General features: G+C 41.1%; 1 protein-coding gene across 2 annotated transcripts in view; it reads right to left on the reverse strand.

The window, feature by feature from the left end:
* Positions 1-12213, reverse strand: part of fbxw7 (F-box and WD repeat domain containing 7) — a 179033-nt gene that overhangs the window by 18230 nt on the left and 148590 nt on the right. For both annotated transcript variants that reach the window (XM_072669889.1, XM_072669890.1), the window contains 6 exons: positions 11937-12004; positions 10702-10843; positions 6358-6492; positions 5691-5814; positions 3210-3346; positions 2173-2286 (listed from right to left, as the gene is read on the reverse strand). In XM_072669889.1, coding sequence (XP_072525990.1) covers positions 2173-2286; positions 3210-3346; positions 5691-5814; positions 6358-6492; positions 10702-10843; positions 11937-12004 — 720 coding nt within the window. The remainder of the gene's footprint in view (positions 1-2172; positions 2287-3209; positions 3347-5690; positions 5815-6357; positions 6493-10701; positions 10844-11936; positions 12005-12213) is intronic.

Consider the following 12213-nt stretch of genomic DNA (forward strand, 5'->3'; position numbering starts at 1 on the left):
CTCTCCAGAACCTCTCTCATGTACATCTGAGGACTGAAGGTGCAAGTAAACTGCTAGGATTCTGGAGGGCTTTTGGGGAAACTGATTTTTTTTAGAGTGCTGCTGGAACTACCGTTCTGAATGTGACAAGCCTTACAGCTTTATAGTGGAGGTGGAGCTACAGTTTATCATTAGGTTTGAATATTAATAACACTCTAAATGTAGGTATTGTGATATACACTGAGGTGGAGCTACAGTTTCTCATTAGGGTTGAATATTAATAACACTCTAAATGTAGGTATTGGGATATACACTGAGGTGGAGCTACAGTCTCATTAGGGTTGAATATTAATAACACTCTAAATGTAGGTATTGTGATATACACTGAGGTGGAGCTACAGTCTCTCATTAGGGTTGAATATTAATAACACTCTAAATGTAGGTATTGTGATATACACTGAGGTGGAGCTCCAGTTTCTCATTAGGGTTGAATATTAATAACACTCTAAATGTAGGTATTGTGATATACACTGAGGTGGAGCTACAGTCTCTCATTAGGGTTGAATATTAATAACACTCTAAATGTAGGTATTGTGATATACACTGAGGTGGAGCTACAGTTTCTCATTAGGGATGAATATTAATAACACTCTAAATGTAGGTATTGTGATATACACTGAGGTGGAGCTACAGTCTCTCATTAGGATTAATACTAATATATTCATTTATTTGAATAGCTTTTTATCAATATTATTTAGAAGCAGCTTTCTAGCCAATGGCAAAAGCTACAGGACATTCTCCCTAAGAATGCAATGACCATAAATGGTGGGGGAAGAGATTGGTGAGTAGAGAGAAAAAGGGAAAAGGGGAGAGTAAAGAGTGCAATGAACGAGTAAAAGGACTAAATTTCATTAGACCCCAAGTGAAAATGGAGCCCGCAGGTGATAAACACACACTCTTAAAGCCCCCCCAACAAATACACACCAATTTAACAACCTCAGTAAACCAACAGCCAAGATCTATGTCACTGAGTCAGCGGGAACCACCAATATATAAATGAGGGAGCGAGACACTCGCACACAGAGGGTGGGGTAGGAATGAAGAACAGAAGGGAAATAGAGAGGGAGGAAAAAAGGAAAGACAGTGAAAGACAGAGCAAGAAAGAAGAGGGAGAAAGGAAGGAAGGAATTGAGGAAATGAAAGACGGTAGTTGTTTGAAAAAGAGGGAAATGGAGAGAGAGAGAGAGAGAGAGAGAGAGAGAGAGAGAGAGAGAGAGAGAGAGAGAGAGAGAGAGAGAGAGAGAGAGAGAGAGAGAGAGAGACTAAGAGAAGATGGTGTCTGAGTGAGCAGTGTGTCCATTGTGAATAATTGATAAGGACAATAACGCAGAGTTTTTCCGGATGAGTTCACGGCCGTGTTCCTGCTGCAGGGGGAGTGTAACAGAGTGTAAGAGTGAGTGTAACACACACACACGTTGCATGACACTCAGCTCCCTGGAGAGAGGGCATGGGGACATGTAAAGAGGTATAAGAGAGGACCTGTTGGACCATTTCATCCCTCCGATAAAAGTAGCCTACTCTGGCACTACAATGCAATATAGTATATTTCTACTATACTGACAATATGAAACCATATATTTGACAGAGGCTTGCTGCATGGATGTATATTCACTAAAACACTATATGGCCAAAAGTGTGTGGATACCTCCTCCCCCAAGATTTCCTTTAACATCAAGGGTCCCAACCAGTGAGTACCCCTTTGCTGTAGTAACAGCCTCCACAGCCCAGTCCTGGGAGGCATTATTACACTCAAGCCCACGTTCTGCACACAGAGAATGGTGACCTTGAGCTACTCGTGTGCAGCTGCTCCAGAGCGCGCGTCCCATTCTTTTGGTCAACGCTTCTCTTTAGAGATTAAACAAGCTGTGGGTGCGTAACTGAACACCTGTGTCAACAATGGCTGCACTTTAAAGTGAAGCTGAATTCATCCATTTGGACATACAGTGGGTAAAGGGTGGTGGTTATGGTATTTCGGGTGGCTGCTGAGGTGTTCATTGTTAATAAAGTGGTCTTAGGTTGCCGCTGTAGTGTTAGTAGGAAGTTACTATCCTATACTCTACACTATTCCAAGTGACATTATTCATTTCTATAAGGAGAACAGCAGAATATATATTTACATAAAAGAGCACGTACCTTTCCTGTGACAGCAGACCAGACTTTCAGTGTGTTGTCATCGGAGCCGCTGACTATGCGGTTTCCACAGAACTGTAGGCAGGTGATGACGTGGTCATCGTGGCCTTTCAACACCTGCAATATGAGAAGAAAAACTTTAAATATGAACAGAAAGATATTATCCTTCTGTTATTTATCCATATTATCTTTCTGTACCTTCACATACTTCCACACAAATAAGAGAGAAAATAAACACCTAAACTCCGGCGTTCAAAACAATAACTACAGCATAGCAAGAGATAAGAGGGAAGCACTAGACAGTATAGGGTCACAAATGTGTGTGGGCTATGGAGCTGCTGATGCAGCAAATAATATGGCATCTTTATAACAGCAAGTACTGTGAAGATAAAGTTGCCGCGGATACATAACTACACCTCAACTGCCTCCAACAGAAGAATAGCACCTGTCCAAATTTCCTGAGGACAGAATGGTAGCTCAGGCATACTACAGCCTGCGCTTTCTGTTCCGAACATCAAATGAAAAGATTAAAGGAGGCGAATAGCACAGACTGACCAAAAAATTTCCATAACTAAACGGTTGAAATGTAAACAAAGTTATTCAGAGTGATTTGGTGTCAGAAATGTTGGAGTCTGAAATGTTCACAGTAGTGGATTAGGAACCAAATGTCTGAAGAGTTTATACCTCTAAAAGCTCCCTCACAGAAAGTTATTAAATCAAATATTTATGAATATGCTGCCCGATGGCTAAAACACTGTTCTGCGATAGTCTTGAGATGACTTTGGTGTAAAAAGCATCTATAATATGAACTGACAGTGGAAGGTTGTAAGGCAAAACAGTCCCCAAACAAAATGTATTTTCAGATTTGCCGCTGAGAACCTTCATAAACACTACATGTGAAACACAGAGGGCACATGTAGGATCCTATATTTGTGCTGTGGTCATGGTGACCGCTGGTTCCCATCCCCACAAGAAGACAGAGTCGTTAAGGGAGAGCCAAATTTAAGAGCAAGGAAACATAATGTGTCAGGATCCCTCACCTTGGGTGATTTGAGGTCCCCTCTCCTCCAGTTGGTGTCTATTCTGTGCTGTCTGATGTAGGCACTCTTCCACGGGCTGTGGCTGAAACCAGGCTTCACCACTTTCCTCCTCTTGCCGTGCAACGGCTCGTCGATTCCTGAGCAAACAGGCGAACGCGGTACTTAGCATTAGTTTTAAACAGTGACTCGGCTAAAAATGAATAGGTAATGAGATCTGCACCACTCTCTGTAACGGAAGCAATCATGAAGAAAAAGAAATGTGAAAAGTGAATCAATTTTAAATGGTGTTTTTTTTAATAAATTATAAAAAAAAATTGACTAAAAATAATTTAATAAATAATAATGCTGACTCATACCAATAGTAAATCAATAGAAAAAATAAAACAAAAAATGATTCACTGCATCAATGCCTATACGTTTGTTTTTTTAAATAACTGAATCGCACCAAAACAACCCAACCACTGACTTCTGATTTCATGAGAAATTGACTAGCTTGTTGAAGCATTACTTCAAACTTAGAGACTTGTACCCTTAGAAACTGAACATTTATTTGTTCTCTTTGTTAAGTCTGTGTGGATTTGACACTAATAGTAGAAGCATTAGTTGCAGGACTCTGTAAATCTGGACGTGGCTGCGCAGTACAGGAAATCTTGTTATATAAGTGAAAGCAAAGTCTCTGTCCATTTCATTACCACGCGCTGTGTAGATACTGCAGCTGCACACTACAGCAGAAAGACCTGCAATGTAAAGACTCAACACCAGCACTGCTTTAACTGCTTAAACACGGCTAACGCTAGCCAGGTGCTAACTGATGGTGCTAGCTGGTGAATGAGTTTGAGCAGTTGAGTCATGGAGACACCATCTAAACCGCACACTGTGGTTCACACCATAACAGGCCTCACACCATTGCATTATCAGAGTCCATTTGAGCTGAAATAGGGTTTTAGAGCTTGAGTGTGAAATATGTAAATGTTTGGACATGTTAGGAAGGGCTGGGTTTATTCTAGCTGGGCGTAACTCCACTATTTATCTCATTTCAAACATGAAAGCTCTCGGGGATTCTTTCCTAAAAGAAGACCTTACTGATTTCAACAGGAACATTCTGGTGCACTCAGACTAAAACACACAAGTCACGGCTCTGGAATTCTTTTGAGTTCACAACTAAGCAAAGTCATGCTCAAAAAAAATCTTTTCAGCCCCTGCATGTGGTATGAATAATGTCAAAAAACAAAACAAAACAAAAAAAAAAACACTACCCATAATTTGTGCTTTACTGGCTATATAATGAACAGTGCTTGGACCCACTTGTGACGTAATCTGAAGACACTCAACTCACATCCCAGTTAACGACAGTCCATAGAAATCAATGCATTCCACATTAATTTCAGACCAAACTATATGTGTTGATTGATCCTGATAATTAATAATCACGTACATGGATTAAACTACAATTAAAAAGTTAAGTACCCTCACGAAACCTGTCTGTTTTCACATTCCTGTTCAATTATTTACATTCAGCTTGCACTGTAAAGACTAAATACTCTTATGAAGTGGGTTTCTCCCACAGAACTCTCTGCTCGTCAAATCTACAAGGTGAACGACGTGTGTAAGATAGAGCTGGCTAAAAAGCAACAAGTCCTCAAGCAAGTAGGCTGCTGAATGAACAATAGCTTGTGGACCTCATCTGTACCATCACACCTCCTCCCCATACAAACACTCTCTGCACCCTGCACTTACGACGGGAAACCTTATGCTCAGTCACACTGCACCCACAAAGACTTTTTCCCCACCCACACTACACCTAAACTCACACCTATCCAGTGCCATTTGTAAATAATGTGCACATTCAGATTATCTCAAACCTGTACATTTAACTGCTTTTACTAGTGCAGTTTTGTAGATAGAGAGTATGTGTGTTTGTGTATATGTATAGTATAAGTTCATGTGTAAATACATAAGTTTTTCCACTCACCCGTATATCTGTGTAATGTGACGTGACTATAAAAGTGATTTAAATTGATGTATGATTTCTGGATTGTTTATATATGTATTTATCTACTAATCACCTACCTATTACCAATCTGGACCCAGTTTCCCAGAAGCTGTTTTGAGTTAAGATCAGATGCTTTAGCATTTGACTATATTCAGCAAAAACGTCAATGCCAAGACTCCATTGAGAAACCCAGGCGTGAGTAGCACACAACAGATATGTATAAATTAATTTTTATGCCTAGAATATTGAAAATTATGCATCATTACTCCCCTATACAGCTATACATACTCCCCATACAGACCCAGTTTTAACACCCGGTGTAAAAAACTAAAAAAACAAAACACTACTCACATTATCAACAGCAAGCCCACCACTGAATTACACAAGTACACAAGAACACTGCCCTGTGGCCAGGTGTTATTACCCTGGACTGACTCATTTTAACTGAACAATCTCGGCTGCTGTTCCGAGCTCTGCGATTGGCTTACCTTCTTCTCTGCACTTCTCCCTCCAGAGCAGGTTATCCTCTGCCAGGATGCGCCAGTATCGACACGTCTGAGCAGCCTGGAGCAAATCCTTCGGCTCCAGAAACGACAACACGTACAAGGCCAACTAGAGAGGGCGCGCAAGAGTAAGAGAGAAAACGAGAGAGGGGATTAATTCTTCATCTGCTGACAGTAACAATCCTAAGCTTTAGGCGATTTCACAGTAACACCTAGCACATTAAACTGATCGTCTGATTTTAATTCTCCCCGACGTTTTTTGCCCGTCCGTAATTACGCACATAAACAGGCTGGCGGAGGCGAGACTTAGGCATGTCTGTGCAATCCCATAATTCCTTACAGTTATGCAATCTCTTTCCACACCTGGTTAAAACCCTTCACAGAAAGTACAGGATGTATTAAACACTGCGGTACAGCCTGCAGCAGTCTCATGTTTGGGTGTAAATGTGTGTATATTTGACTTGTACACACACACAGTCTAGTGCAAATGTTTGTGCACCCCTGGTCAAATGACACACTGTTGATTTTTCTAAGTGAAGGTAAAGAAATAGTCAACAACTTAAAAAAAAATATATAAATAAATTAAAAAAAATCTAACACCACATTAAATGTGTCATTAATTTTGCACAGTGTATAGGTAATGTGTTTGTACCTCTTTGGGCAGCAGGGAGATGAAGTCTCGCTGGAACTGCGGCTCGATCACCTGCATCATGTGCTTCACCTGCGTGGGTTCGCAGCTGTCAATCAATTCGTCCAGTGCCAGCAATTTCTCCGGCCCACTCCAGCTCTGCACACAGAACACATATACATATACACACACACAGCAGTCAGCAAAATGTATACACTGCCACAACATTCACCCTGATTCGAGTCTGATCTGATCCTGCACAATCAACATTTCTGTCGGTGGCGGGTTTCTGTTAATCGCTAGCGATGCATTTAAAAGCACTACAATTCGTAACACTAACAGTATGGTTGTCGCAATGTCTAAGACCAGTACTTCTAGACATCAGCAGGCCGTCAATCTACCCACTCTAGGTCCGACGATGTGGCCAGAAATCAGTTATTGTCTATGACTGATTTCCATGATATGGAAAAAGTATATTACGTTATTTTTTATGAGGGCTGAGTGATGGACAGAATCCTAGTATTGGTAACATACTACAATTCCATGCCTACAATTAGCCTGTACCATTGCCACCCTTATATAATCCGGTTATATTACTCTACTGTATCAAATAGTACTGTATCTATCAGCCAGAAAAGTGTCCCCTTTAGCGGTGGCTGTAGGGGTGGGGGGCCCAAAAGCAAGAAATAGCATTTTTGCTCCTTTGAACTATATCATAAAACACATGGGAATGACGTTCATTTAGAGTGGTGACTGGTCAAGATGCACCATGTCATTGCTTAGAAAGCAAAATTTGCATATCAGCATGGCAAAGAACATTAACAACCTTAAATTAACAAAAGATGTCTCCCATAGTCTCGAACATCTGATATAAGCAAAGCCAGCCAATTCCACTCTCCTTAAACACGCATGATCAGTGTTAAATAAACTATCATCATTGTTCTATCGCTCAACCCGAACAGGACTGCAAACTCAGAGGGCAGCGGCAACACACTCGAGCCAAAGTTATTTGGCTGCGGAGTGTGATCAGGGAGAGAGGAAATGGAAGGAGGATTTTTATGATGAGGAGAAGCAAAAAAAAAAAGGAAAAGACAAGGGATGCGGGGGAGGGCTGATGCACCTGTAATATAACGGAGGATGTTTCAGCTGAAGGAGCTGCTTACTGGGGCTACCAAAGCAGGGTAATCAGGGCTGTGTGGGTGTGCTGTGGATTAGTAAGGCAGAACAACCTGTACCTAATGTGCTATATGAGCTGTAATGGAGCTACAGGTGGCAAACATTAACATCAGTCTTGGGTGATCTCCTCGTAAGTAGGCAGTAACGAAAGTTCAGGGCAATTCAGAGACACGTTCTTACTGAGACCACATTTGTATATGGTGAGGGATGGATATGGCCACACTGTATTCCTATGTATATAATAAATCTAACTATTATTTATATTGCTACTGTGTTGAAATCATTTGATTACAGACATCTGCAGTATCCGCAGTAGGATCTGCCACATGCTGGTCTCTTTATTCTTTCTTCTATTCTAAATTTCCATTTAGGTACCAGGGCAATTTAAGGTGGAACTAAATTTGAATAAGAAGCTGCCGAATAATGAGCTGACCTCAGCGTTCGACTTGTTCAAAACACTGGAGAGATTAAAATCATCCTTCATAGGCCTGTTCCTTCACTCCTTAAAGGTCCAGGAAATTGATCCTGCGACTTTCGGGTCCTAAGCCCAATGCTCTACGCTTTAGGCCACGGCTGTGTATTCTGAACATCCAGTTACATCCATTACAGCTGACGGGACGTTCCGCTGACTGCTAAGATGGTCATCTGCAATAGTGTAACTAGCCTAAAGCCAGACAGGCTGTATGACTGGTTCTGCTGGTGCTATAGTGTAATCAATCATGTTAGCTCTGTTGGTAACCAGGGCTGTTGCAACTAACAAAGTACTTGCATGTTAAGGCCAATTTAAATAATAATAAGAAGAATAATAATAAGAATAATAATAAGGTTTAATATGGGCTAATTAGAAATGGTTTTATTAAAACATACATTAAATATTCTTCAGGCCATCAACATCATTCAAACACTGGGCTTACATCGGCACTCCCAGTTATGATCTACTCACGACCCAATCTCTTAAATAATGCAGCACTGTCCATTATTCCATTTCAGACTGCACAAACAGCCACAGTGTGAGGGACTGACCCTCATGAAATTCAGATTAGGATCTGTCTAGAGGACCACACCTGCTTTTTAACAGCTCCATCAGGACCTGCAGGATTCTATCTGAGTGTGCTGGAGGAAAGGAGAGTGGCCGACCTGCACTTGCTAGTTTAGACTGCACTGAAAGGGTAAAAGAATGTGAAGCGCATTTCAGAGATTCCTCTAACTTGCGTCTGGTTTAAGCCAGGGCCTTGAGGTGGCTGAAGGACAATTACAGTTTCAAAACATCTACAGACAAACAAGCTGTTTTCAAAGCCAAAGCTGAGGACAACATCTCCAGCTCTGTCTAAGCCACTTTTAAAACGCAAAAAGTTCAATATTACGACAATATCCAAATATACTGGTATGAGATGAAACATGAACAAATTTAAGGAGCCCAAATCCAGTCATAATACAGTGCATTTCTATTGCCATGGCAACAGGGGAGTTATTTAAGGGCAAACGTTTTATGAAATCTGACTCTTTCATGGATATAATGCTGCTTGAATAGTGCTAAAACGAAAAGTGAATATTGCAATTTAACACAAACTGCAGAGTTTTAGATACCTCATGTGCTTCATTTCTCTTGTATTGTTGCCCATGAGCTCCACTTTACAAAAACTACTAACCAAAATCTATCAGAATTTATCAGACAGTTTGTGTTACTGCACCTTTAAGATGAGTGATATGGACTTAAATTTCCATATAAGGACTTTAAGGATGAAGGAGTCCAAGGTAGACTTCTTAAGCAAGGTATATTCAACTGAGATGGTAATAATAAATAAATCAATAAATAAATAAATAAATCAAAACAAGCTGCTTCCGTTTCAGAAGAGGGGTGGAGAGTCAGGTAAACGAACAGGCTGCACCAGAGCGTTGTAGGATATTGATTCTCGTCTGGGCTGCTGACTAATGACTCATGTCGATGCCATTTGATGTCGCCTGCAGGCAAACGACTGGCAGCTATTTCAGCAACACTGGCTGCTCCGACAGATCACTTTTGCAAACAGGAGGTCAGGACTTTCTGCTTTACTGGGAGAAAATAGCATGATAGATGTAGATGCGCTCAGACGAGAAAATGCTCTTTGCTCTTTTGCCGTGATGGCTACAGCATGATCAGCTAACAGTGACTATACTTCTATACAACGATTAGTGTGAGAAACTGCCCACTTCCAAAAGGAAGGCAGTGAAAAGTGATCATTTCGGGCCCAATGATATCTCTCCTCACTCTATCCTATGTCTCCGTAGGTGTGCGTTAATGTGCGCTAGGCTGGCTTCACAAATACAGGGAACTAAACCAGCCTACAATTACCATCAACACAGAGCAAACAGAGGCTGGGTGGAGCCGCATGCTCCTGCTGAGTCAGGAGGGGGTTAGCGGGTCATTTTAGAGGCAAGGTGGAGGGGAAGAGAAAAGGGGGAGAAGAAAAAAAAAAAAAAACTATGAACGGACACTTTCAGAATGACAAGTGCACATTATGCAAAGTGGGATGAGCAATATATGGTTCATTGAGGGGGAGAAAAATTATCTGTACATCATACAGGGTACAAGATCTGGACCTCAACCTTTTACTTATTTACCTTACAAAGTAGTAAATGTCCATTTTTGGAATTAAGATGATATGATGTTCAAGGCATACTTTCATATTTTCATGCATGCTGCAGGAGTGTGGTCAGCAGTTCCACCACACTGAACAACTGCACGGACCGTAATAACAGACGAGGCTCCTAGGTGTGTTGTAGCTGTGTAAGAATTTTTCGAATCCTGACTAAGCCAGCATTTTGAGTGAGCACAGCAAGCTGCTTCACTCCATGTTGTGCTGAGATATTGAATAAAATAAACAAATCAATCATTGTGCTTGTATTGAAGCTTGCAATCACATTTTGTGAACGCAGGCCTACTGACGCATTGCACCAGCATAAACTAAACAAAATTTTACTGAGTATTGAGAAAACATTGGAGTATCTGTCGGACTGCCCAGCCCTAATTGGCAGGTCTATTGCAGTGAAGCAGTGTCAGGTGTTCCATCAAAAGGACTGATTTCGGAAAGTTATAACCAATCATGATTCAATAAAGTTTGTACACACCAAATCAAAGAGGCTTTTATAGTTCGCTGGAAAAGGGTATAAGATCTGAATGGTTTTTAGACTTTCAGACAACTTCTTCCTTACCTGGAACGTCCGGAGCCACTCCTGCAGGCCAGTGGGGGGCTGTATGGAGGTGATGCGTCGTCTTTGCTGACCCTGACCATTAGCTGCCCGCAAGTCTCCAAACGTAGTGGGGGTGGACGGGTACGGGACCAGACCCGTCGGACTGAGGAAGAGACATTACACTGAGTGGCAGTGAAAGTACAGTGTGATAGAGATCCGACTAAAATAAAAACCACTAAGACTTCTGGCAAGCTTCACCTTTAAAGAATTTTTAATCTTAATTTTTATCCTATCAGTCAGAGTTTGTTTGAGAATTATAAAGAATTGTTCGACTATTTTTATATTGTCAATTTGATTTTTTATTGATCATTTCTATTGTCTTATTTTGAATTGAGACACTGATTCTGGCAATGTGTTGAGAAATTGATTTCTGGCATAGTATCATCTGGCAGCAAGATACTACACTAGATACTGGTACTACGATAATCCCATTAAGTCACATGCAAGTTTTTGATAAAGAAAGAAGCGGCTACTGACATGGCAGCTAAGCTAATATTCATCCAAAAGCATCTAATTATGAATCATATAAATTGTTTTCCCCAAGAGCAAAGACATATATTCAAACAAAATACTACTTTTTTTTTATTCTTTTGCCCCCAGAAGTCTCTCTGGCAAAAAAAAGGAGAACTCCATTAGCTGAGCAGGCCTCGGGGAGACTGCCTCCAAAATCCCACAAGGCACAGATAGAATGTAATAAATATTGTTTCAAAGGCACAAGGCAGGGGAATCATTAATGGAACAAACTGCAGAATAAAGGAGGTGCAGGAAGAGGGGGAGCTGCTGTGGAACCCTGACTTAATTACAACCTGTGCTCAGCCTCCACAGTCAGAGTGGGTGGGAAAGAGAGAGAACACACTGAAATCCAGCCAAAAGCACACACACCACAACATACTCAGTACAGCAGCTTCAGCAGGAACATATATGCATTCATTCACACTCCTATCAGTCACAGTTGGCTGATATCTACGACCAATAAAATCATTAAAAAATACGGTCAAGAATTAAGACCTTTTTAAGTCACTGCAGCAGGGATGCATGATACTGCGATCATGTTTGAATCAGCAGGTATTTACTTGGTATCAGTTTTATTATTATCAGGATTAGATGGGTATAATATCTAGGGCTGATAGACCAACCATACAGCTTATTATACCTTATATAGAAATGTGCACGACCAATGCAGAGCAAGGTTTTACCTTGGGCAGGGCTTTTTGCCTGAAGGGAAAGGTCGAACCTCGGGGCCATGGTCCAACTTCCTCTTCATCTAACAAGAGAGCAGAGGGAGAGAGAGGACAGTTAATTTAGGTTTTTAAGCTGAAAACCAGCAACAACTGGGCAAAACACAGCAACATGTGAAGATACGCCATTACCGTCATCAGTAATAGCAGGGGGAGGAACATGCCTTTTGGCTGTATGAGACAAATTAGAGACCTTGGAAGTTAAAAGCATTTCCAGGACATTCTTTAGCTCAGT

The sequence above is a fragment of the Salminus brasiliensis genome, chromosome 24 (assembly GCF_030463535.1).
Source record: "Salminus brasiliensis chromosome 24, fSalBra1.hap2, whole genome shotgun sequence".
Classification (NCBI taxonomy): domain Eukaryota; kingdom Metazoa; phylum Chordata; class Actinopteri; order Characiformes; family Bryconidae; genus Salminus; species Salminus brasiliensis.